General features: G+C 46.1%; 2 protein-coding genes and 2 pseudogenes across 4 annotated transcripts in view; 1 reads left to right on the forward strand and 3 right to left on the reverse strand.

Annotated features, from left to right (window-relative positions):
* Positions 1-26,199, forward strand: part of LOC306646602 (14-3-3 protein sigma-like) — a 229,410-nt pseudogene that overhangs the window by 18,953 nt on the left and 184,258 nt on the right. The window lies entirely within an intron of this gene.
* GPATCH3 (G-patch domain containing 3) lies at positions 580-8,895 on the reverse strand (the record flags this gene model as incomplete). The annotated part of the gene is given in 8 exon segments (XM_079114753.1): positions 580-796; positions 1,521-1,648; positions 1,778-1,899; positions 3,022-3,081; positions 3,926-4,100; positions 4,586-4,912; positions 4,914-5,011; positions 8,390-8,895. Coding segments are annotated over 8 exon segments (1,581 nt in total). The 5' UTR covers positions 8,844-8,895.
* Positions 10,920-13,776, reverse strand: LOC306646336 (tripartite motif-containing protein 60-like; annotated as a pseudogene). Its single transcript has 2 exons — positions 12,955-13,776; positions 10,920-12,881 (listed from the first exon to the last, which is right to left on the reverse strand). The product of its transcript is annotated as a tripartite motif-containing protein 60-like (transcript).
* Positions 17,385-20,281, reverse strand: NR0B2 (nuclear receptor subfamily 0 group B member 2). The gene is made up of 2 exons (XM_079148799.1): positions 19,611-20,281; positions 17,385-17,943 (listed from the first exon to the last, which is right to left on the reverse strand). The coding sequence occupies exons 1-2, from the start codon at positions 20,149-20,151 to the stop codon at positions 17,702-17,704; spliced, it is 783 nt and encodes a 260-aa protein (XP_079004925.1). The 5' UTR covers positions 20,152-20,281; the 3' UTR covers positions 17,385-17,701.

Consider the following 26,199-nt stretch of genomic DNA (forward strand, 5'->3'; position numbering starts at 1 on the left):
GGGCGTGGCCACGGGACGGCCTTTCTCCGTGGAAGCGTGGGACTCCTTCGGGACTCCACCAGCCAGACCGCCTCAGTCCCGGTCCTCCGACTTTTCCCAGCCCGAATTAGGAGAGAAAGCGTCGTCCGGTCACAGACCTCTTTATTCTCCCCTTACGTCGCAGGCCCGGCCACCTCCCGCGGGCTCTCTGTTGCTGGGCCGCAGCCAGAGAGGGCACAGGCGGTGAAGGGTCCCGCCCAAGACCTTCTCTTCCAGGAACCACAAATCCTCTCCTTTTCGTCCTTTTGCCCGCTCTCTGTCCTCCAAGGAGGCGTCCTTCAGACCCCCAGGGAAGACTGTGCTGATGGTCTCAGGCAGTCAGAGCAAGGTACTGAGCAAGCCCAAACAGGGACTAGGAGTAGGAGACTTACGAGGAAAGGTCATTAAGCCCTAATATCCAAGGAATGGGGGCTGTAAAAATGCCCTTGAGGTAGAGAAACGGCAGGCAGCCGGGGGCTGCTGATCCCAGATTCCTTTCTGCTTCAGTAGTAGACAAGGCCCAGGCAGAGGGCTGTCATCCTGCAAGGAAGTCTCCAACTCTCACTTAGGCTCTGAGGAGCTCTCCAAGGCACAGGTGGAACCCCTCACAAAGGCCATGTCTGTCCGAAACTTCATGCTGGTGGGTGGCTGACGTCGGAGCAGTGATTCCCTCTGGTCCTGGGGTAGAGGCTCATCATATATGGTGGAGATGAGTCCCAAGCCAGTTCTACGGGGCCTCTTCTGTTGTCCGAATGGCTGCAGCTTCTCTCCATGGTACCTGGAAAGTTTTCAATAAGAGCGCGGCTCTCTCTCTCTGAAAACTCAGGAAAGGGGTTGGAAAAGGAGAGGGAAATCGCCACTACATATCTGTGTCAAAGACAGATTGCCTTTTTTTTTTTTAAGTGGGTTCTCTTAATTCTTTTTTTTTTTTAATTTTATATATGTGTGTGTGTATATATATAAATATGTGTATAAATATATTTTTGTTCATGGACCTTTATTTTATTCATTTATTATATGCGGTGCTGAGAATCTAACCCATTCCTTCACACATGCTAGGCAAGCGCTCTACCACTGAACCACAATCCCAGCCCCACTGTGCTGGGGATCCAACCCAGAGCTTTGTGCATGCCAGGCAAGCATTCTACCACTGAGCCACATCCAGCCCTAAAGACAGAACTTTAAATCTGGAATTTTGCTCTCTAGCCTCCAGATCTGTCGGTGCCAGCAACCTTCTATCACATCACTACAGATTCCCTAAAGTTCTCAAGTCCAAACTCAAACTAAAAGGAAAAACTCTCCCAGGGGATCAATGACTACATAGGGCTTGGTCTAAAATAAAAATGAATAGGGCCAGATCCACTTTTTCCTTCTAATTCTGCTTTGAAGTTCATCCCCTAGGAGTACCCAGCACCTATCCCAAAACTACTGGAAAGAGGAAAACCAGGTCACAGCAGAAGGCTGCTGGCTGGGTACCTGGGAAGTCCTCAAGCCACACTTACCCCAATCCATGCTTGCATCTGGGATGCTGGCCATCACCATCCAAGGCCTCAGGTACCCCCGAGCATCTGCTGCCCAGGCCCTGGCCCTCTGCCCACCCCTGCCGCTCCATCACCCTCCGGCCAATGCCCTGCAGAGGGAAGGGACAAGACTCAAGAAATGGGGCTCCTTCCTGGGGCATGGGGATTGGGGATGGGAGAAGGAATAGAGATAAAGAAGGAAAAGAGAAGGGCCAATGGACCAGGCAGTGTTTACTCACCTTGGTGTGGCGCTCAAAGGTGCCGACCTGGTGTTCAGTCACAGAGCCATGTTCCTGGCCATCTCGGAGTCTCTGTTCTAGACGCATTCGCACAGAGTCTCGGGCGTCCTTGTCTCCACCATCTGAGGAACCAGAACTGAGTTTGCAGAAAGGTCCTTCTCAGTGGAGGGGAGGGGAGGGAGCAGGTTTCTAGGATCCCCTCACAAGACTTATTGATGTATTTTCTTGGTATCCTATATATTTCCTTCTCTCTCTCTCATTAGAGGGAGCTTGCCAAGAGTAGGAACCATGGCTCTCCTCATCATACAGATAAAGAAACTTTGGAGCAGAAAACTCACAGAGTCAACATAAGACAGAGATGAAATCAGAACCCAGGTCTCACCCCAGTCCCAGATCAATTTTCACTCTAGAGCTATGCTCTGACCAGGGCCTGAGTAACTGATTATCCCACTCCACCAGGACCTACCATCACACTTGGACCTCCCTGAGGACTGTCCTCACATGTCCTTTCTCCTCACACAGAAAGAAAAAAGGATTTGATCACAACCAACACTTAATATACTCAACTACAGATGGCAAGTGTAGTCAGCCCTCTGCATCTCTGGATGCAACCAAGCATGGATTGAAAATACTCTGGGAGGGGGCTGGGGAGATAGCTCAGTCGGTAGAGTGCTTGCTTGCCTTGCAAGCACAAGGCCCTGGGTTCGATCCCCAGCACCCAAAAAAAAAAAAAAGAAAAGAAAATACTCTGGGGAAAAAAAGTGCATCTATACTGAACACACGCAGACTTTTTCCTTGTCGTTATTTTCCAAACAATACATTATAATATTTATATAGCATTTACATTGTATTCAGTATTAAGATACCTGGAGATGACTTTTTTTTTTTTTTTTTTTTTTTTTTTGCGGTGCTGGGGATTGAACCAGGGCCTTGTGCTTGCAAGACAAGCACTCTGCCAACTGAGCTATATCCCCAGCCCTGACTTTGTTTTTTTAAAGAGATAATTTAAAGTATTCCAAAGGATGTGTGTGGGCTGTAAGCAAATACTGTGCCATTTTAGTACATACGGGACATGAGTATCTGCAGATTTTGATATCTGTGAGGATCCTGGAACCAATCCCTTTGAGGACAGCAAAGGACAAGGGAGCTGGTCTCCTGTCTCAGTCTGCTAAGCTCATCTGGCAAAGTGTCACCCCAGGGCCAGGACAACAGTTCCACCTCCCTTGCCACCCCTTGCCCCGTACCTCTGTCATAGTACACACTCATGTCCACATCCCAATCGTCAGCTGTCTGTTCATCAAAGTCTGCAGAGATAGAAAAGCATTCAGCAGTGAGTTAAGGACTGCCAGTTCTGTTGAGAGCTAACCCTAGAGTCAGACACATGTTCTAGAACCTGGGCTTTTGTTTGTATTTTCGGGTCTCTCCTCTGGGAAGGTAATTCAGAATTGGAGTTGAGGCATTTTTCTGCCCATCCCACTGATCCCTCTCTCCAAAAAGGGATGATGATTCTCTCATACACAATAAAAGTAAGTCTATTCCCTAGCTTTTTGTTTGGGATCAATCAGGGAATCCACCAAGTGGAACCAAGAACCTTGAAAGAGTAAATAGTCCTCACCATGCCCTTGCCTGGGTACCAGCCTCCTATAATTTGGAGCTTGTTTCTCTCCCCAAAACTCATGTGTGAAAATTAGCTCAATCCCCAGCTTGGTCTTACTGGAAGGTGATGGAAACTTGTAAGGGTAGAGGGCCTATGGCACAGTGGCATGTGCCTATAGTCACAGCTACACAGGAGGCTGAGGCAGGGAGATCACCTGAGCCCAGGAGATTGAGACCAGCCTAGCAACACAGGGAAACCCTATCTCAAAAAAAAAAGAAATGGGGCCTAGTGAGAGGTTTTTAGGTTATCTGGGGTGTGCCCTCAAAGGGAACTGAGACACCCTGGTCTCTTCTTTGCATCCCAGCCATGAGGTGAATGGGCTTGCTGCACTATGTGCTTCTCTGTCAGTGTGCTGCCTCACCACAGCACTCCCCTCCAAAAAAAATGACAAGGTCAACTGACCTTGTGAGCCAAAATAAACCTTTTCTCTCTAGAAGCTCATATCTCAGATGCTTGTTATAGTGACAAGAAGCTGACTAATACCCCCTTACCTCCTTCTTCCTCCTGCCAGAACTGGGCATCTGTGTAGAATACCAGGCCAGAGCCACCCTTTTCCCATTTAAGCTCAATCTCCTCCTCAAAGAGCCGTTCAGTGGTACGTTCCTGCCTGGTCACGTCTTCATGTAGTGCTTCATGTCGTTCCCATTCCTCACCCCGGTCATCATCCTGGAAAAAAGCAGGAAGAGGTGACCTACCCATACAACTTCCTGACCTCAAGTTCCATCCCTAGAGCTGGGCATGGTGGCACATGCCTGTAATCCCAGCAGCTTGGGAGGCTGAGGCAGGAGATCAGGAGTTCAAAGCCAGCCTTAGCAACATATATATGTATGTATGCATACATATATATACACATATATACATACATACGTATATAGATACATACACAAATATATGTGTGTGTGTGTATATATACACATGTGCATGCACCTATGAATTTGCATGCATATGTGTAGTGTGTGTGAATATACACATACATATATGTACATGCAAATCCAGTTTTACAGTCAACGTCAGGGAGTTCTCATACTCCTTGGAAGCCTCCTGCGGACCCCAGGTTGAGAACCCTTGTAATACAGGACTGAAACACGATATTATTAATGCTCTGGCCTCTTCAAGCTGCAAACAAGGACAGGGTGGCATTCTGTACTCACATCATCTGAGTGAGACTCCTCTTCTTCCTCCTTTTCCTTTCTGTCCTCCAGCTCTTCATGGGAACCAGCTGGTACATCTGCCAGGCAGGTTCCCTGGGGTATTTCCTCACCCTCAGCTGTGTACACATGCTCTTCTTGTTCCACAGTCTCTGAGTCCTCGTACTCAAAGGGTACGTTGCCGTAGCGCCGGGAGGAACCCGTCTTGGGGAACTGGAGCTGCAGCTGGGTGATGATTCGGGGTGGGAGGCGGCAGGCCCGGATCAACTCCAAAAAGACACGTAGGGGAGTCCCCACGTTTCCATTAGGCATCAGCACTGGTGGGTTCAGTTTCTGGCAGCTGCCTCAGGTCAGCCAGGGTGAAGACTTCATTCTTGGCCTTCCGATTCTGTAGTTCTTTCCGGGTCTTAAATGGAAAAGAGCCCAGACCTTGCGAAGGAAGAAGAATGGACTTTGAAACCCAGAAGCTTCCAGCAATACTTGAACCAGAAATCAGTCAAGGTTTAATTCCATTAACCTAATGATGTTCCCTTTCAAACTTCTCTGGAGTCCCTCTCTACCTTCCTGACAGAACCACCTAGTAGTTTCATAACCTTGGCTGAGCATAAGATGCTCCTGCTGACCTTTTTTTTCTTCCTCCTCCTTTTTTTTTTAAATACTGGGGACCGAACCCAGGGGCACTTTACCATTGGGCTATATCTCCAGTCCTTTTTATTTTTTGAAACAAGATCTCACTAACTTGCTTAGGGTCTTGCTCAATTGCTGAGGCTGCCCTTGAATTTGTAATCCTCCTACTTCAGCCTCCCAAATCACTGGAATTATAGGTGTGGACCACCTACATCCAGACTTTCTTTCTTGGTGCTGGAAATTGTAGGGCCTTGCACATTCTAAGCATGTAATATGCCACTGAGCCACACCCCCAGCCTCATGCTGACCTTCAGAGTCTCAACTATCACTCAACTCTCATCCCCTGCCCTCTCTCATGACCAGTGTTCTAGCCACACCAAACAATTTAACATACCCTGAAAGTGTCACAGAATTTTTCATCTCTGTGTCTGCAAATGCCATTTACTACAAACACCAATCTTTCCAATAATTCCTACTTATCTTTCAATATCCAGATTAAAAGCCACATTCCTAAGCTCTCTAGGAAGTCAGTTCCTCCCTCCTGTCATCTCACAGTACTTGATAAGAAGCATAGGCTCTAGTGAGGTGTGGTGGCGGTATGCACCTACAGCCCCGACTACTCAGGAGGCTGAGGCAGATGGATCACCTAAGCCCAGGAGTTAAAGGGCAGCCTAGAATATACAGTAAGCTCTTGTTAAAAAAACAAAACGAAACAGGTTTTTCAGCAGAATGCCCAGCTTTATATTCTGGCTCTGACACTTATTAGCGCTACAACCTTGGGCAAGTCACATCACCTCTGCATCCCTCAGTTTCCTCACCTATAAGATGAGAATAACAATAGTTTCTATCTCACAGAATTGTTGTAAGACGTCAATAAGAAAATAACAGGCTGGCCAAGCATGGTGGTGCATACCTGTAATCCCAGTCATTTAGGAGGTTGAAGAAGGAGGATCACAGGTTGCAGGCCAGACTCAGTAACTTAGTAAAACCTTGTCTGGACAAAAAAAAAAAAAAAAAAAAAAAAAAAAAAAGACTGGGGATTTAGTTCAGTAGTAGAGTGCCCCTGGAATGGATTCCTAATACTGTGATAGAAAGGAAAAAGAAAAGAAAAGAAAGAAAAAATGATGGGCTGGAAGTGTAACTCAGTGATGGGGTCCAAGGCTCAGCATACATTAAAAAAAATAAATGTAGCAATTTGGGTCAAAGAATTGGTTGAGGCAGGAGGATTGCCTCAGTGTGGGCAGCAAAGTGAGACAGTCTCTCTCTCTCTCTCTCTCTCTCTCTCTCTCGGTACTAGAAATTGAACCCAGAGGTGCTTTACCACTGTTGTCACATCCCTGGTCCTTTTATTTTTCTTTTAAGGCAGGGTCTCACTAAGTTGCTTAGAGCTCTGCTAAGTTGCTGAGGTTGGCCTCACACTTGAGATCCTCCTGCCTGCTTCAGCCTCCTCAGTCGCTGGAATCACAGGTGTATGTCACCACGTCCCATTAATGACTCTCTTAAATCCAGGTCCAGTGGTGCATGCCAGTAATACCATCCATTGAGGAGGCTGAGGCAGGAGGATCACAAGTTTGAGACCAGCCTGAGCAATTTACCAAGACTCTGTCTCAAAATTTAAAAAAAATAAAATAAAATGGGGTGGGAATGTAGCTCAGTAACACAGCAGACCTATGTTCAATCTCTAGTGCCATATACCCAAAGTAAGAAAATGAAAGGCTTAGTACAGTACATAATACTGTACTAAGTTAGTACAGTAGTTAGTTAATTAATAATCACACTGACAGTTAGTTAATAATCAGACTGACATCTCCAACAATTAACTTTTTCTAAATCTATCTTTCTCTGTGGATTCTGAGCACAGACTGTGTCCAACTGTTCTCTGCATACCAGCAAGTATCACAGTGGCTCTAGAAATAGAGTTATTTGTGGGGCTGGGGTTGTATCTCAGTGGTAGAGTTCTTACCTAGCATGTGTGGGGCACTGGGTTCAATTCTCAAAACCTCACATGTAAACAAAGTAAAGGTTCACTGACAACTAAAAAAATATTAAAAAGAAAAAGAAATACAGTCATTTGTTGAATGAATAAATGGGAGGACTATGCAATGTATTTCCTGTTTCCCCAAATGATTTCCCAAGCAAGTGGGAACTATGCAGAGAAAAGAGATTGGAAGGGGAACACAAAGAGAGTGCAAAAGAGAAAGATAATAAAAGAGTCATATGAGTTTTCTAGCTGTGCACGATGGCCCACATCTGTAATCCCAGAGACTCAGGAGGCTGATGCAGGAGGATCGTGAGTTCGAAGCCAGCCTCAGCAACTTAGCAAGGCCCTAAGCAACTCAGTGAGACCCTGTCTCTAAATAAAATACAAACTAGGGCTGGGGATGTGGCTCAGTGGTTGAGTGCCCCTGAGTTCAATTCTTGGTACCCAAAAGAAAAGAAAAAAAAGAAAGAAAGTTGTCAGATCAAAATGGAGTCACTTATGCCAAACCTTAACAAAATAGAGACAGTAGGTTTTCACTCATATTTGCCTGATAAAAGGCACTATTGCAAAATACTGCCAAACCACAACCTTGCACAAAAGCCACCATGACCTTAAACAAAAATACTTCTAAGAGGACACCTACCCAGCAAATGCCTGTTCAACCTTGAATTGGCTCCACCCTTGTTATCGATCCTTGTAAGCAAGGATAATTGTTTCAAAACAACTTAGGAAACCTTCCACATTTTGCCTTTAAAAGCCCTTGCCTACCTCGGCCTCCCTGATACACTTAGGGCCCTCCCAAGGTTCACCATGACATAAGTATCGCCAACTGCAATCCCTCTTTGCTCCCAAATAAACTCTTTTATTTGAAGAGCCAGTCTCTTTACTGCTTATGTCAGGTTGACAGAAACCTGATTTCCTTTTTTCCTTCTGTGTCAGTGCAAAATTCACTTCTCAGAGAAAAGGATCTCAGAGAAGATAAAATAAATTGAAAAATGGATAATAATCTGAATAGGCCTCTCTCCGTTGTTAGTAATTCCTAAGTTAAATTAAGGTTCAAGTTGGGCCTGAAGCTCTGCCCAGAAATGACCTAATCTCTGAGTCGTAACGAGAGGTCTGACTTGTCTTCAACACCCTTCGAGAAAGATGCCCTTGTCTTTAAGCCTGTAGGCCCAGTACATTATCTTTTATGCTTGTACCTGATGCCTCAGTGGGTAGCCTAAGTCTGTGGATGAGACAGCGACCCGGAAGCCAAGTCCCTTGAGAATCCAGCCACCGGCGTCCTGAGTACATGTGAAGAAACCTCTGGGCTTTTGCCAACCCCCGTACGGAGATGACGCAGCAGCAGGTGCGGGTCTGGGTGGGGGCAGAGTTCCGAGTGGAGAGAGTTCGGGCATCGGTGGCCGCAGTCTGGGCGACAACAACCTGACCCTCAGCAACAGGATCCGCAGAACTGAGGACAGAGTCGGAAGTGACCTGGGGAGGGGCTCGCTCCGGCCGATGCCGGTAGTGGAAACAGAGGAAGCCATCGCTCGGCTGTTCCCGGAACTGGCTAAAATAGCTCCGTAGCTGGGCCGAGCGTAGCCCAGAGGGGATACCGCTCACTACCAGGTAAACTGCCGCCTCTTCCTCCGCCTCTCCGGGCAGCGCCATCTTGGATTGTCACATGATCTGCCGGAACAAACTCTCGCGAGAGCACCGTGAGACTTGCTGGACCTTCGTGTCGCGAGGTTGTGAAACCCGTAATCCGACGGGTGAATGTGAGAGATGTTGCTGGGAAGGACCCAAAGAAGTCGTTCACATCCCTTTCTCACAGGGAACCAGCACTTTTGGAAAAACTCACCTGAAGAATGGAGTTATAGAACTCTAAAAAGGCTCCTGCGGGACGCGGTGACGCACGTCTGTATTCCCACCGGCTTGGGAGGCTGAGATAGGAGAATGGCGAGTTCAAAGCCAGCCTCAGCAAAAGCGAGGTGCTAAGCAACTCAGTGAGACCCTGTCTCTAAATAAAATACAAAATAGGGCCGCGGAAGTGGCTCAGGGGTAGAGTGCCCCTGCGTTCAATCCCTGGTACCCGCCCCCGCCTCAAAAAAAAAAAAAAAAAGCTCCAATGTGGATCAAGTAAAAGACCTGCCGGAGAGGTCATTTTAAAGATATTTAGCTGTTGTGTCACCCAAACCCTTATCAGTCTAATTCATTTCAGAATCTTATTAGCCGTCCATCAGTCTTCCAAAACATTAACGAACTTCCATTTATTAGTAAGAAAAAGATAACGCAGTAGGAAAATGGACTAAAGATACTTTATAAAAGAAGGAACACACCTGTAGTTTTAATGAAAGACAATCTCAATACAAATGGAACTGCAATGAGACCCATTTCACATCCACCACATTGGCAAAATTTTAAGACTCGGTATCAGCGACGATGTGCAACTGGAGGTATTATACACTGTTGGTGGAAGTGTAAATTGATAGAACCACTTCGGAAAACAATTTGGAGTTACCTGATAAAGTGAAGCTATATGAGCTGCACCTCCAGCCCCTCACTAAATATCTTTTGATCCAGCAATTCTACTTCTAGGCATATACTTCGAAGAAATTGTACATGTTTATCAGGAGATGTAATGACAGTGTGCAACTTGACCACAGTCCTGTGATCCTGGATAACAATGGAAGTTAAGGACTCCTGCCCCTCCCCTCCCCTATTCTTCTGTGTTCTGGAACAGAGATTCCTGGGAAGAATCACCCTTCTGCATATGACTTAGAGAAGATTTGTGGATGTCTCTGTGTTGACCTATAACAAAGCCAAACACAGATTCCAAATTCCAGTTCTTTGCCTCTTAAAAGTTTAGATGAACTCCATGTCCCCACTGATCAATCAGAACAAAATACTTGTTAACCAACTTTGGTTTAACTTCTCTCCTTCCCCAGGTCCCTGAACTGTGGCCCAACTCAGTTTGAGCCAGCACACAAGTCCCCCTTAACAGCCCCTCCTGAAGATAGGCTGACTTCAGGGTTAAACATTCTCTAATCTACTGATCCATGGTGCTGCTTCTGGTCATCGCACTTCCTCATACCCATTCTTTCAAACCTCATTTACTCTTCCTATGAAAGAAAATCCCTGTTTGCCTAACCCTTACCAATCTCATGGTCAAGGTTGGAGTCCCTACTGCAAAAATACCCCTATCCCTAATTGCAATAAGGCCTTTCTTCCTTGGCAGTAATCCAAGCCTCATATTGAATCTAGATTTGTTTTTTGTTTGTTTGTTTTTGTTTTGTTTTTTTGAGAGGGAGATTTGGAGGTACCAGAGATTGAACCCAGGGCTTCAGACATACTAAGCAAGCATTCTACCACTGATCTATGTCTCTAGCCCCTTTTTATTAATATTTTATTTTTATTTTGAGATGGGGTCTCTCTAACTTGCTCGGGGCCTAGCTAAATTGCTGAGACTGGTTGACCTCAAACTTGCAATTCTCCTGCCTTTGCCTTCCAAGTCTCTGGGATTACAGGTGTGGGATTACACAGCTTTAGAACTTTATTTTTTTATTCATCACGTGTGTATCTATATGATCATCACAAAGTAACTATTACCTTTAAAAATCTGGAAATAGACCAGGTGTGGTGATGCACACCTGTAATCCCACCTACTTAGGAGGCTGAGGCAGAAGGAACACAAATTCAAGGCCAGCCTTGGCAACTCAGCGAGACCCTGTATCAAAATTAATTTTTTTTTAAAGGGCTGGGGTTGTAGTTCAATGGTAGAGTGCCCCTGGGTTTGATCTGCACTACTGCAAAAAAAATGGAAATGGAAAAATGAACACTTGGGCTGAGATTGTGGCTCACTGGTAGAGCGCTTGCCTAGCATGAGGGAGACACTGGGTTCGATTCTCAGCACCACATGTAAATAAACGAATAGAAGAGAGGTTTATCAACATCTAAAGAAGTAGTTTAAAAAAGCAAAATAATAATTGTGCACTTACAATTACTCATAATTGCGGTTTGTGGAACTAAATTTCTTGGACCTAGCATGATGCTCAGTACTAGTAAATCATTACTTATGGAATGTATATTGCTGGCACTAACATGGGGATATGCCCCTGGGTGTGGCCATGAACTCCCTCTAGGTAAAGTGGGGCCACTTTCCTGGGAGAATACACAGACCATATATCTCATCATTTCACCTCATAGCGGGGTGAGGAAGAGTTTAGTTACTGTTTGTTCCTCAGTTGATCATCCCTGATTCTTGGGGTTTTCTTTTTTGTTGTTGTTTTGTTTTCTTTATTATTGTTATTTTGTGGTGCTGGGGACCAAACCCAGGGTCTCCAACATGATAGACAAACTGCTCTACTACTGAGATGCAACTGTGACCCTTAGCCCAATTCTTTTTTTTTTTTTTTTCCTTTTGGTACTGGGTATTGAACCCCAGGGCACTTAACCACTGAGCCACATCCCTAGCCCCTTTTTGTATTTTATTAGAGACAGGGTTTCGCTGAGTTACTTAGGACCTTGCTAAGTTGTAAGGTTGGCTTTGAACTCACAATCCTCCTGCCACAGCCTCCTGAGTCACTAGGATCATAGGTGTGTGCTACCACACCCAGGCTAGCCCAACTTTTTTTCTTTTTTTAAATCTAATTTGCTTTTATTGACAATCAATGAAGTAATACAATTTAGAAAGTAATAAATTTTTCCCAGTATCTAAAAATTTCTAAAGCATTTCCTAATCAGATCCCACAATATGCCTACAAAGCAGGTACTACAACTACATTTTTATGAGCTTGCTGAAATTTTTACATGAAATAATAGTTTTTTATGGTGAAAACATTTTTTAAAAAGGGACTTGTCAAACAAGATTCACTTGCTCAGTTATATCCACTAACTACAAGAAAAAAAATGAATCTTCTAATACATCACCATTCAGAATCTGTTACAGTACAGATTTTAAGAGGTTTTGAGTCAGTTCCAGTGTAGAAATAAGGCCAAAGCGTTTCTGTAAAATAATCATCAGAAGTATTGAGAAGAGCTCTATCATCCACATTATAAAAGGAAATCTTACCCATTTCAGAGTCTAAAAAAATACCAATCTTGCTAGGTATTACTTTGGGGAGAAGATTAATTTTCTTAGACCCAATGCAACATAATTAGTCTGACTACATTGCCCAATTCCCCATAATCCATCCTTCTCCTGGAAAGAGACTCTTCACAGACACTCACGATCCATTTAGGCTTGTCTTACACTTCTACCTGCCAGTACTGCCTGTCTAAATTATATCCCTCAGAGCCCAAAACAGCTGGGCAAAGATAAACTCTTCTGGAGTTGTGAGGTGGTTTTTGCATATTTCCATATTGTACACTTTTTCTGTCTTCAGACACAATAAGTTTACAATTGGCTGTTTCAGGATCTAGAACTACATTTACTTGAAATTGCTTAATATAATTCTGTTTAGGCCAGAACATTGTGGAGGAAGCTGGTAAACATAATCTTTGAATTTGAATGAAAAAGGTTCAGGACATTTTCAGTTTTTATATCTGTGATAGATACTCTTAACATTTGCCGGTAATTCCACTTCTGATTTTACATATTTGCTCTGCATCTCCTTCAACAGATATTTTAATGAGGAGGCCTGGTCTGAAAACTTTATTCGGTTTTCCTGTAGTTTTGCTGAACTATCCATTCCTTCATCTTGTAATTGCCTAAGAGCAATCTCATGCTCTTTTTTTTTCCCCCGCTTGAGGGGCCGGGGTTTCGAACCCTCGGTTTTTGCACATGCTAGGTGAGTGCTCTCTAGATGGAGCTATTTCTTCAGCTCCCTCATGCTCATTTTGAAGAAACAATGCAATTTGCCAAATTCAGACTTGACTTCTTCTCTCCTATGTTCTACCTTTTTCTTCACTTCCAGGAATTTTCTACTTTGCCTACTAATCAGTTTTTCTATTTGTTCCACTCTCTGCTTCCATGGGTCAATGTCGTACTCCAATTTTTTCCTGTGATAGAGGGCAGCCTTCTCTATGGGCCAAATGTAGTGATGCTTGTGATTAGTGGAGAAACTGCACTGTGGACATAAAACCTCTAGGTCTTTCTGGCAGAAAAAAGTCAGACTCGTTTGTGCTTCTCACACATAAACTTTCTTTCCTTTTTCTTTCTTCTTAATGGGAGTAGCTTAGCAATTACAGTCAAATTACCCAGCTAGTAATTGTTCATGAATTTCCTTTCTGGACAGAGAAAGTGACAAAAAGGACAGGGGAAACTATTCTCTAGATCCTTCCAGGACACACTGATACAGGAGAGATAGAAGTTATGCCCACAGTTGATGGTCACTGAGTTTTTCAAGTGCTTCAAACAGATGGGGCATTTAGCTTTTGTTAGGTTTGCTAGGACTGTTGTAAACTCCATTAAGCTTTGGAGAAACAAAGGTGGTGGGCAAAGTAATATCTTTTAGGAAGGCCTGGCTCTGTAGCATTTAAGACCTGGTAAGCAGTGGAAATCTTCCCCCAAGAACTTCAAAACTGACTAGCTTTTGGTTCCACTACCCTGGCATGCCAATGGCAGCCTTTAAATACCTGTTTAACCTTCTGTGACTTACCCCTAGAGTCTACTACCAATAATACTTCTAAGCCTACAACCTATTGCATATTAGAACATATTAACTAAATGATCTGAAGTCAAGTTTGTTTGTTTGTTTGTTTGTTTATTTATTTTTTGCCGTACCAGGGATCAAACTCAGGGCCTTGTACTTGTGAGGCAAGCACTCTACCAGCTGAGCTATCTCCCCAGCCGAAGTCAAGTTTAATATTCTTCTTGCTCAAAAGAAGTACCCTTGGGCTCACAAGGAGAAATTCTTCCTATCATTCCAGCAACTTGGGAGGCTGAGGCAGGAAGATCGAAAGTTTGAGGCCAGTCTCAACAACTTAGTAAGACCCTATCTTCAGAAAAATCCATGTATCTTTTTTAAAATCGTCTTTCTTTAACCTAGAACAGACGGCTCAGCACCTCAGGCCAGAGACTCGCTGGAATCCCCTCTTTTATAAAAAAAAAAATTATTTTAGTTCTAGATGGATGCAATACCTTCATTTTATTTAGTTAGTTTTATATGATGCTGAGGATGGAACCCAGTGCCTCACACATGCTGGGTGAGCACTCTACCACTGAGCCACAACCCCAGCCCCTAGCCCAACTCTTTAAAGATGCCACAGCCTGAGCTTTCCTCTGGCCACTCCCTGTCAGGATTAGGAGGTCCCCTTTGTTAATCTCGATTCCCCTGGGATCTGAGCCTGGTCTCCACCAGTTTCGTTGGAATTTCCTTTCTCTGCTGTCTTATTCTGTGACGAAGTCCCTGTGAGCATCTGTGTGCTGATCGCCTGCTGTTCTGGATCTCACATTCCCTAGGGTGCTACCATGAGCACCCTTTGTTCTCTGACACCTCTGTGCCTTTGCATATGTCATTCCCTCTGTTCAGAATGCCCATCCTTGCAAACCCTTATTCATTCTCAAAAGTCACCAATTGAGTGAAGCATTTTTCCTACCTCTAGACACATTTAATTATTCCAGCTGCCCGTTGTTGGTGCCTCTATCATGGTTCAGATCCCTTTGTGTTACAGTTAGTGATGACTCTTCCTCTGCCAGGGGTAGGATGTTGCATGAGGGCAGGAACTGTATCTTCTTTATTGTGTGCTGACTCCTGGCATCTGGTACAAGGTCTGATACAGTGGAGGTCAAGAGCCTTTGAATGACAGGACGAATGAATGGATGAATGCATAATGGGTGTTGACTTTTTGCAGGCATCATTGTTTCTAGGATATGCACATGCCCAAGGGCAGGGTGAGTCAGTGAGGGCACAGCACATGTGAGCCGCCTGGCTGCTTAATAAGCACTCAATGATTTGGCTAATGAGGATAGAGATAATGAGGCAATAAAATGGTAACAGGCTAACCCAGAGTCACAGCCGCTGTTCTGCTTTCCGGTGAATCAGCCCTGGTTGGGCCTCAGGACAGGGATCGTGGCTGAGAGGTAAACGGTCAGTAAGCTGTGGCCAAGCTGGCTCCAGACAGCCTGATCCTGGCCATGACTCATGCCAGCCTATGCTGTTGGCAAGAACTTGGCCTCCAGAATCACATGGGTCTGAGCTGAAATCTCAGCACAGACAGTGATCAGCCCAGACCATGAGTAAGTTCCATACCCTGTCTGGACCTGTTTCCTTCTCTTCCCTCCCTGAAAGTGAGACACAGCTCTCACTTCAGGATGGTTGATAATGGAGACACAGTCCCCCACCTTTGAAAAGCCTCTGGCCTTATGGAGAGAGCAATATTGCCTTATTATATTGTTCCATTTTTGTCTCTAGAGTTTTGTTATATCCCTCATGTTCCTAGCACAAGACTTAGCTAGGGAACAGGGAATGACTCAAGCAATATGGACAAAAAATAGTGTGGCTCCCCATCCCCATGGAGGGATAGGAAGGAAATTTGAAAAGGAACATCTTTTGTTGTGTGAATGTGTTTGGGTCTGCAGCGTGTTGCTAACCAAGTATATCTGAGCCATGCTTTTCTGTGCTGTGTGGGCTTCGGATGGAGATCTTTGTGTATGTGTCAGGTTGTGTGTGTGTAAGAGAGACAGAGAGAACCATAGAGACAGAGGGAGTTGTATGTCTGTGAAGACGTGTCTGAGTTATACACCTGATTTGCATGTATCTTTGTTATGGGATCTGAGCTGTGTGTTTCTGTCTCTTTCTGGTGTCTGACTTATGAACCGGCCGCTGAGCAAGAGACAGGGGTGCCCTTATTACTTTCATTGAGTACTCACAGTGAGGACATGGCCAGTTCAGTAAGGTCCTAACCCAGGGCCTTCAAAAAAGGTCAGAATGAGCCAGGCACTGTGGTACATGTCTACAATCTCAGTGACTTGGGAGACTGAGGCAAGAGGATCACAAGTTCAAGACCAGCCTCAGCAACTTAGCCAGACCCTGTCTCAAAAAATAAAAAGGGCTGGGGATGTAGCTCAGTGGTAGAGTGACTCTGGGCTCAATCCCCAGTACAAAACGAAACAAAAAACAGGAAAGAGTCCTGAATGATGAGAGAATAACCTTTCGCTGAGCAATAATTAACTTGGTTCCCATGAGAAGAATCCAGACTGTGGTGGTGATGGAGGTGGGGTCTGGTCAGGGCAGACCTTTTTGCTGGAGAAAGGAGGAGGCCTAAAAGTCCTATGGGCATGCGTGTTGTTATCATTGCCTCCTGTCCACCCTTCAGGTCATTCACCCTGACCAGGGTGACCAGGTCAAAATATTTAACAAACATTGAGAAATAAATATTGACCAATTAGGACATCCCCAAGCTGTGCTCTGAATGAAGCAGTGTTAGAGGCCATGGCCCAGCCTCTGGAGTGTCTAGATAATGGGAATGTCTGAGAGGAGGATCCTAGGATGGGACAGGGCAGAGAGGCAGTGGAAGGGAACTCAGGGGGACTCAGAGCAGTGACTGTGAACCAACTGTCATGAAAATATTTCAAACTTTAACGACCGCACTATTGTACCACTGTGGCCAGCTAAACCTTGGCCTGTCTCAGCCTCCAAGCAGCTTCCAAGCCAACCTGAGTGCCTTGTCCCCTTGCATTGGAAGAATAATGGACGAGTCTCTTGTGATGGCTACAGAAATGGTGGATGTGAGCGATCCAAACTCCCAAACTGCAGAAACGGTAGTGACCTTGTCTATTTCAATTTGAAATGGGCGCTTCCTTCATTACCGTTTTTTCTTTTTTCTGCCCCACCCCTCTTTCATTCTTTGCTGTGCTTGGCCTTCTGCATGCCAAGCACATGTTTTACCACTGAGCTGCACCCCAGGCCACAGGGACTGCTTCTCAACTGGCTGTGATCTTACTTTCCCTCAGATAAGAGGGAGCCTGGTAGGAAACAGGAGCCCAGAGGGCTTAGTGGAGGACGTGGGGATAGGAGAGAAACCCTGTCCTCCACGGAGGTAAAGGGACTGTGAACTGATACTATCTCCTGGATTCATACCCAGATGCAAAATAAATCTCATCCCTAGAAGCGGAGTCACCATCCCGGTGAAAAATTAATGCCCCAGTTCTCTGAGGCTTGACTCCTGCACCCCTGTGTTTCCTTCCCCTTGGGGTCCCTTTGATAGGGGGAGCAAGGGGCTCCAGAGGTGAGCTGGTCCCTTCCATATGCACAAACTACAATGTCAGGCTCCAAGAGCATCACACCTTTTATTACAAAAAACAATAACTTAATTTAGCTCTGTACAAAGTCAGGAGGAATTCTGCCCCAATGAGCAGTCTAAATTTCCAACCTATCAGCATTCTTGGCCCAGAGGCTGGGGACCACCAAGGGCCTACCAGATGGCTGGAGTACTGTGTCCAAACGGAGGAAGTCCAAGTTGGGGTGTGGCTGAATGAGAGGCTGCTCCTAGGGGGCTGAGTGCTGTCTATTAGGCTTTCCTCTCCAGGGGCATTGGCTCCCTATTGGGGACAGCCAGGCCAAATCAGCACTGCCAGCTTCTGCAGGTCACCTCAGCAAAAGCATGTCCTCGAGGAGTCCAGTGATGTCAACATCTCCAATGATAGGGCGAAAGAAGAGATCCCCAAGAAGGCTGGACGGAATGCTCTTAAGGGTGGAGGCCGTGAGGAGGACCCGTGCTAAGCGGCCTTGGCCCGCTGGGTACCAGGGCTCCAGGACTTCACACAACGCCCAGTGAGCTTCCTGCTGCAGGTGCCCAATGTGGGAGGAGGCGTGGAGGCCTGGCACATCTGCAGGAGGACAGGGTGAAGTGGGTGGTGAGCACCACGCTCCCAGCTACCAAGATGAGGCTGGCCCAAACCTGAGCCACCAGCAAACACCCCTCTGCACCTCCCCCACCCCTGCTCCTTTCAGTACAGGGGACGGAAGCCAGGGTGGCCTCTCGCTGAGCCACATCCCCTGCTCTTTTTATCTTTTATTTTGAGATGGGGTCTTGCTAAGTTGCCTAGGTTGGCCTCAGACTTGTGATCCTCCAGACTCAGCTTCCCAAGAACGTTGCTCAAGTAGTTTTTCTTTTCTTTGGAGGCAGGGAGGGTGCTAGGATTGCAGCCGGGCACTGTGCATGCCAGGGAGGGCTCCCCCACCGACGGGCACTCCCGTCCCTCAGCCTCCTTTGCTCAGCCTTCCAGGCCCCACTCTCGCACCTCCACGATTTATTTTATCATTTGACTCACCCATCCGTTGACGGAGAGGCAGAATGTAATAGTGGTTAAGGACCAGACTGCCTGCGTGTCACTGATGAGCTGAGTAATCAAGTTACTTAATCTGTGCCTTGTTTTTTTTCTCTTTTCTTTTTTTTAAATACTGGGGATTGAACCCAGGGCTTTGTGCATGCTAAGCAACCACTCTAACCACTGAGCCACATTCCCAGCTATTTTTATTTTTTATTTTGAGAGAGTCTCACTCTCTGCTGCCTCAGCCTCCCAGGCAGCTGGGATTTCAGGTGTGCGTTAACATGCCAGCTTACAGTTTCTTCATCTGTAAAGGGGGAATAGCAAAAGTACTTGTCTCAGCCAGGGGCACATCTGTAATTACACATCTGTAATCTCAGCTCCTCTGGAGGCTGAAGCAGGAAGATCCCAAGCTTGAGGCAAGCCTTAACAACTTAGCAAGACCCTAAGCAGCTTAGCAAGACCCCATCTCAAAATAAAAGTCAAAAGACCTGGAGGTGTATCCCAGTGGTTAAGCACCCTGGGTTCAATCCCCTGCACTGGAAAAAACAAACAAACAAACAAACAAAAAAACACAACAACTAGGCTGGTTATGAGGTTTAAACGAGCCAGTATATGTAAACCCTTAGATGGGGGCCTAACATATGGTCTATGTGTAATACGAGTGTTCACTACTATTACTACAATTAGCTGCTATGCATTATAGATGCCACAAAGGCCATTGGGTGGGGAACTCCCACCTCATGCTCTCTCACTACAAAGAACGTGCTCCATCTGTTGCTCTCCCGGCTGATTCCACAGAGCATCCTCCCTGTCCCCACCCCACTTCATTCCCCTCCTCTCTGTGGTCTTTCTGAACCTATACAGGAGTTTAACCTTCAGAACTTCACCATGCAGTCTGCCCCTGAAGATGTGACAGAGACACAGCTGTGCTGTGTCCCCCACCCCACATTTCCTAAGGCATGTAGCAAATTTCTCAGGCACAGTGGCAACGGCCAGTCTCTGGAGTGAACAGACCTGAGTTCCCATCCCTGCTCTGCTCCTACCTGGCCGTGGGACCTTCAGTTAGTCACTTAGCTTCTCTGTGCCTCCAGTGTGAGATGGCGATTTGATGATACCGAGGACCCAAAGTGATAATGGTTGTCAAGCCCTTAGAAGGTCCTTCCCTGGCTGGGCCCTGGCCCCATCCCACGGTGGTCCCCTCCCAGGAGCGTCTGGGCGCTCACCTGGGTTGAAGAGGATGGTTCCTTTCAGGTAGGCATACTCTTTGGGGCCCAGCTTGAGACTCCAGAAGGACTCCAGGCAGCACTGAAGCCACTGCACAGCAGCCAGGGAGGGCTGAGGCCTGTCCGGTAGCTGCCCCCCGCCAGCACTGCTGCTGGGCTCCTCCAGCAGGATCTTCTTGAGTATGCTTGGCACTGGGGCCTCGGCCACCTCAAAGGTCACTGTGTCTTGGGCCAACCCAAGCAGGAAGAGAGAGCCCCAGCAGCCCTGCAACAGCCGCCGCTGATCCTCCAGGGGGAGCTGGCAGAAGGACGGCAGGTTCCTGAGGAAGGCCACTGTTTTGGCCAGGACATCCAGGGCCTCCCGGCAGGTGCGGTGAGGGGCACACAGGCGGACAGGCCGGTGCTGCAGGCACAGGCAGCGGCTTGGGGATGGGGGCACTGAGGGCCTGGGCCTGAGGCTGGGGCTCAGAAGGGCGTACAGGATGGCCGGGCGGCCTGCAGCGCCCTGGCATGGGCAGGCCTCTGGTTGGCTGGAGTTCATGGTGAGGGACCTGCTGCTACCTCTTCCCCTCTCTCCGGCCCTCTATGCTGAGTTGCTGGTGTTATTTATACCGCCCAAGGGCGGGAGGGAGGATGGCCCCACAACCTTGACTCCAGAAGTCATGTTCATTGAAAAAAACATGCGCGGCTGACCCTGGCAGGCCTGGTGGGGAAGTGGAGGGGGAGGGGCATGGGGAGCGCCACGTGGCACTGCTATCGCTTCAGTCAATGAAGTGGCTGGTGCAGGGCACAGGGCTGCTGGCCTGCTGGCCTGGCTGCCCCTTATCGGATGACTCAAGTGGATAAACAGGGTCATTAACCCAGGCTGTACCAGGGCACCAAGGCCTCAGGTGCACAATCAGCAGGTGGCTGTGACTGGTGTTTCTATTGGTGCCCACTCTTACGAGTACACAAGACCAGGGTTCTTGCAAAGCCAGGAAGCCAGCCACAGGGCTGGACAAGCCTTGAATGCAAGGGCCACCCTGGAAGTGCCTTATCACTAACTTGTTTGTGTAACCTTGGGGCCCTGCTCCTGTTGTGGCAAGGAACGGGCAGGTTGCACGGAAAGCAGCCAGGACCCTGGGGGACTGGGAGGACTTTGTCCACTGTGCAGGTGAAGAGGTCCCCTTCCTTTGACTCCAGTTCTGGGCTCCTGCAGGAATAAGGTCCTTCAGCATTCTCTGTCGCAAGTCTGGATTCCTCCAACTCCCCAGAGGCTACGTCTGCTGGGAAACCCTGGGAGAATGATCATGAAATATGGTTGCCATTTACTGAGCACCTACTATGTGTCAGTTACTCTCTACTGATATTGACAGCTTCCCTGTGAGGCTAGATACTTTGTAAGACTCAAAGAGGTGAGATGCCTTGCCTAAGGGCACTCCAACACAAGGGGACAGAGCCCAAGTCTGTCTGACCCAAAGTTCTTTTTTGTTCTCCTGGATCACACCCACAACCTGAGTTGCCCATCTCTGGTGGCTAGCTGCTCACTCTCCTCTGCCCCGACTGCTGCCTGGTCTGCAGATGCCCACTGGAGACCTGGATAGAAAGGTTGCTCCGCTGCCACATGGCTCCTCTGTCCTGGGCATCTGTCTCAAACAGTAGGGCATGGGAGGAAGGGGACTGGGAGGTCCTTAGTTGTGTCATTTCCTTGAGCCTCGGCCAGTCCAGCCTGGCAGGCCTTCTGCTGCTACACGCTTGGGCAATCTGGTGCCCTGGATGGGGAGACAGGATCTGGCATCATCAGAGCTGGTATTTGCTCATGGCTCCGTTGCTTCTCAGCCAGTTGTGTAACTTTGGGCTGATCCTTGATCATCTGTCCATTTGTTCATCCATCCGTGATCCTGAGGCCTTCCTGCAGGACTGTGTGAGGACAGAGCGAGGTCCTGGATGTCAAATTCCAAGTAGTTCTGAAATGGAGTGGGGGGATTTAGCTTCCCACTCTCCTCTAGCGAAGGGGCCAAACACCCGCAGACTGGCAAACGTGCGTTTTCATTTGTTTATGGATGATTTGTGTGTGTCCGGGGATACTGGAGATTGAACCCAGGGGCATTTTACCACTGAGCTACATCCTCAGCACCCCGCGCCTTTTTCTTTTTAAGACAGGGTCTCACTAAATTGCTGAGGCTACTCTCGAACTTGCTTGTGATCCTCCTACCTCAGCCTCCACATAACTGGGATTATAGACATGGTCCACCATGACCAGCTTAATCCCTATATTTTTAAAGTTGCTGTGATGTCCTTTTATTTCACAGAAGCTTCACAGTTTCCCCTCAAAAAAGATTCTGGAGTCAGACTGCCCAGATCCAAATCCTGTTTCTTCCCTTAGCTAAGGGAACTTGAATAAGCCATTTTTATTTCTGTGGCTTGGTTTCCTGAGGTTCCCAAGTTGTTGTGATTATTAGCATGTGCCACCATGTCCAGCTGGATTCCTCAAATTTAAGAGTGACATGTTGCTTTAATCCTAGCAACATAGGAGGCTGAGGCAGGAGGATTGCAAATTCAAAGCCAGTCTCAGCAATTTAGTGAGGTCCTAAGCAACTTAGAGAGACCCTGTCTCAAAATTAAAAATAAAAATGGTTGAGGATATGACTCAGTAGTAAAGTACTCCTGGGTTCAATCCCCAGTACCAAGAAAACACATACACGTACACGTATACACACACACACACACACACACACACACACACACACACACACACAACATAAAAACCCCACAAGCATCACCAATCCAGAATAACAAAACACTTTAACTGGTCAATTGCCTGAAAAAATTTGCCTCCATGGTTTAACTGCACATTCTTTGCTCTTCTCTTTACAAGTAGGTCAATGATCTGCTTTTTTAAATTTTTTATATTTTTGGGGACTGGGGATTGAATTCAGGGGCACTCAACCACTGAGTCACATCCCAGCCCTATTTTGTATTTTATTTAGAGACAAGGTCTCATTGAGTTGTTTAGTGCCTCACTGTTACTGAGGCTGGCTTTGAACTCATGATCCTCTTGTCTCAGCCTCCTGAGCCACTGGGATTACAGGTGTGTGCCACCAAGCCGGGTTCTTTATTTTTATTTTGAAACATTTGCAAACACAGAAAAGTTGCAAGGACAGTACAGGGCTTTGTTTTTGCTTTTTGTTTTTGTTTTGTTTTGTTTTTCTCTGCATTGGGGATTGAAACCAGGGGTGCTCTACCACTGACCTACATCCCCCAACCCGTTTTTGTTTCAACATAATCTTGGTAAATTGCTGAGGGTGGCCTCCGATTTGTGATCCTCCTGCCTCATCCTCCCAAGTTGATGGAATTACAAATGTGCACCACTGCCTGGATATTTGGTATTGTTCCTATAAAACAACAACAACAACAACAACAACAACAACAACTGGGGGAACATCTATGATTACATATGCTGTATAGTCTTTAGTTTTGTCTTTGTTTTTGTAGTGCTAGGGGAATCAAACCAGGGCCTCATGCAAACACCCTATCGCTGAACTACAACTCCAGCCCTGCATATTCTTTTTTAAAAATATTTTTAGATGTTGATAGACCTTTATTTTATTCATTTATTTATACGTAGTGCTGAGGATCCAACCCAGAGCCTCACGCATACTAGGCAAGTGCTCTACTACTGAGCTGTAACTCCAGCCCCCCTGTATATTCTTTATAAGAGAGAACTTCCTATTTGAGTTGGCGTCAATATGAAACAACAATTTACACGTGATGCCTGAAAGAATTTTGCAAAGATTTGTATCTTGCGTCACACATACACTTTTTCTCCTCCACCACCCACATATTTCAGGTGTCTTGGGAATCATTTATATTGGGATAACATCTCTGGCCCTGCACAGCGAGGGTCACTAAGTGTTAAGGTCACCCACTTACCTGCTGCTGTGAGGAGTGTTCAAATGCAGATAGAGCCAGAGGTCACCAGACTTTCCACTGAGAGGGTTTCTTGGGCACCATCTATTATCTTGGTGAATTCACCAGTCTTAAGATCAGTCCTTGGTCTCTTAGGGAGGAGTCACACTATAGAAGTGCCTGGGACTGATCTCTAAAATCAGAACGTCAGTTCAGGGAGGTAGAACCCTAAGGTGAAGTGGCAAGAAGTGGATTCTGGAGTCAGGCTGACAGGGTTGAATCCTGTCTCTCCCCTTCCAGCTGTGTGACCTTGGGTACATAACTTCATTTCTCTCCACTGCATTCTCAAATGAGACTTAAAACAGTATTTATAACATAGGAGCACTGTAAGGGGATTTTCAGCCAAATAAGTATTTAGTACAGTACTGGACACTTAATAAGAAGTCAGTAAACTTTACTGATATTATATACAATTAGTCAATGACATTGGGAAAAGACCATTTATTCATTCCTCTATTTTTTTTTTGGGGGGGGGTACCTAGGATTGAACCCAGGGCACCTAACCCCAGCCCTTGTTATGTTTTCTTTTGAAACAGGGTCTCGCTAAGTTGCTTAGGGCCTCTCTAAATTGCTGAGGCTGGCTTTAAACTTGTAATCCTTCTGCCTCAGCCTCCTGAGCCACTGGATTACAGGTGTGTGCCACTGTACCTGGCCCTCCAAATATTTTTTTGAGGTTCTACAATGTTTGGAGCTCTGAGCTAAATGCTTAGATGAATCACACAAGTGCTAGCTTCTATGAAATTTATATTCTAGTGAGGGGAAATGGATGTGGAACCAAAATTTCTTAATTATATATTTCAATTGTAGTAAGTAACAAAAAAAATGAACGGCGTACTTTTTTTTTTTTTTTTTTTTTTTCCCGGTACTGGGGATTGAACCAGTGGTTAATCAGTACTTAACCACTGAGTCACATGCTCCAGTCCTTTCTCTTTTTTATTTTGAGACAGAGTCTCTCTTAGTTGCTAAGGGCCTTGATCAATTGCTGAAGCTGGTGATTCTCCCAGCTTAGCCTCCTGAGCTGCTGGGATTACAGATACGCACCATGGCGCCTGACTGAGCAGAGGGCACTTTGAAAGCAAAAAATCATGGCAGTGGAGACTTCATCTGTATATCAGGTTCAGTAAAGCCCTCACACAAGTGGCATTTGGGTTGTGACCTAATGGATGAGAAGGATTTGGCAGGGAAAGGCCTACGAGTTATGGCAGGACATGTGAGGAGCTAAAGGAAGCTTGTGAGAAGGAGGCTGGTGAGTAAAACGGAGAGCAGGACAAGATGAAGAGGTGGGCAGGGCCCTGATGGTGTTGTTTCTTAGGGGGTCACGCCTGGAAGTTTGGAATTTATCCTGAATGCAATGGCAATTCATGGAAGGGCTCATTTTAAGCAAGGGTGGAACAAGATCTAGCTTATACTTCAGAAGGACTGCTGTGGTTGCCGGGTAGGATGGACGGCAGAGGGACAAAGAAAAGAGGTAAGGAGATCAGCCAGGAAATTGTAGGTATGGTTGCCCAAGGAAAAGGTGACCCTGGCTTAGACGGGAGTACTAATGGCACCTTTCTTCACAGTAAGAAGGGGACAGAATCCAGGTATATTTTGAATGAAGTGCTGACAACTTACTAAGAGATTAGATGAGCTACATTTGAGCTTGTGCAAATGAGTGAATGGGTGAAAGTTTTGGCTTTGGCCAAGGGGGACTTGAAGAGATCATTTAGCTCAATGGGGAAGACTGTGGGAGGAATTAATTTGTTATATGTGGTGGGGAGGAGTTATCAATGTTGGTCATGTTCTCAGCTGAGAGGTCTAGTAAGAGAACTGTGGTTTATTAGCTTTGGCTGATGTAGCACTGTAACCTTATTTGAGTCTTTTAAGGAAAAGAACAGTTGAACCAGGTGTAGTGGTGCATGCCTATAATCCAAGCAATTTGGGAGGTTGAGGCAGGAACATCACAAGTTCAGGGTCAGCCTCAGCAAATTAGTGAGGGCCTGAGCAACTCTGTGAGACCCTGTATCAAAACAGAAAAATAGGAAGGATTGGGGATGTAGCTCAGTGGTAAAGTGCTCCTGAGTTCAATACCCTTATCCAAAAACAAAGGAAAAAACCCAGTTTGAGTAAATTGAGAGAGATGGAAGGTGAGGAAGTGGAACAACAGGAACAGCCATCTTCAAGTCTTGCTGTGAACATGCACTGAAAATTAGGAAGATAACAGAAGAAACTGAGGTCACAGAATTATTAAAAAAGTAACATTAAAGCATGCCTGTAAGTTGAAGGGAGTAATCCAGAAACATGTTATAGGAAAATTCCTTAAGACTAAGATGATAAGGTTCGTTGCATAAGAGGACAGTTCGGATCTGTCCCTCATATTAACGGGAGTGAAAGTCAATAACAGCACATGTCACATAATTTGTGGGGGCCAATGCAATTCCTTTTTTTTTTTTTTTTCCGCATATAAGTTCGGTTCATCTGGACAAAAAAATTTTAATTAAAAAGTTATTAAGAACTTCAAGGCTGCAATGGAAAAGCATTAAACCAAGTGTAAAAACCTTCCAATCCTGGGGTCCTGTGCAACTACAGTTTGAATGCCCATGAAGAGTGATGACAATGATGAAGATAGGTTGTCCCTTACACAACTGCCTTCTACCTGGTC

The sequence above is a fragment of the Sciurus vulgaris genome, assembly GCF_902686455.1.
Source record: "Sciurus vulgaris genome assembly, chromosome: 1".
NCBI lineage: Eukaryota > Metazoa > Chordata > Mammalia > Rodentia > Sciuridae > Sciurus > Sciurus vulgaris.

Coding starts and splice junctions, on each gene's coding strand:
- NR0B2 (XM_079148799.1), bottom strand. CDS start 20,151: ATGAACTCCAGCCAACCAGAGGCCTGCCCATGCCAGGGCGCTGCAGGC. Junction 17,944..19,610: donor AACCATCCTCTTCAACCCAG/GTGAGCGCCCAG, acceptor GTCCTCCTGCAG/ATGTGCCAGGCCTCCACGCC.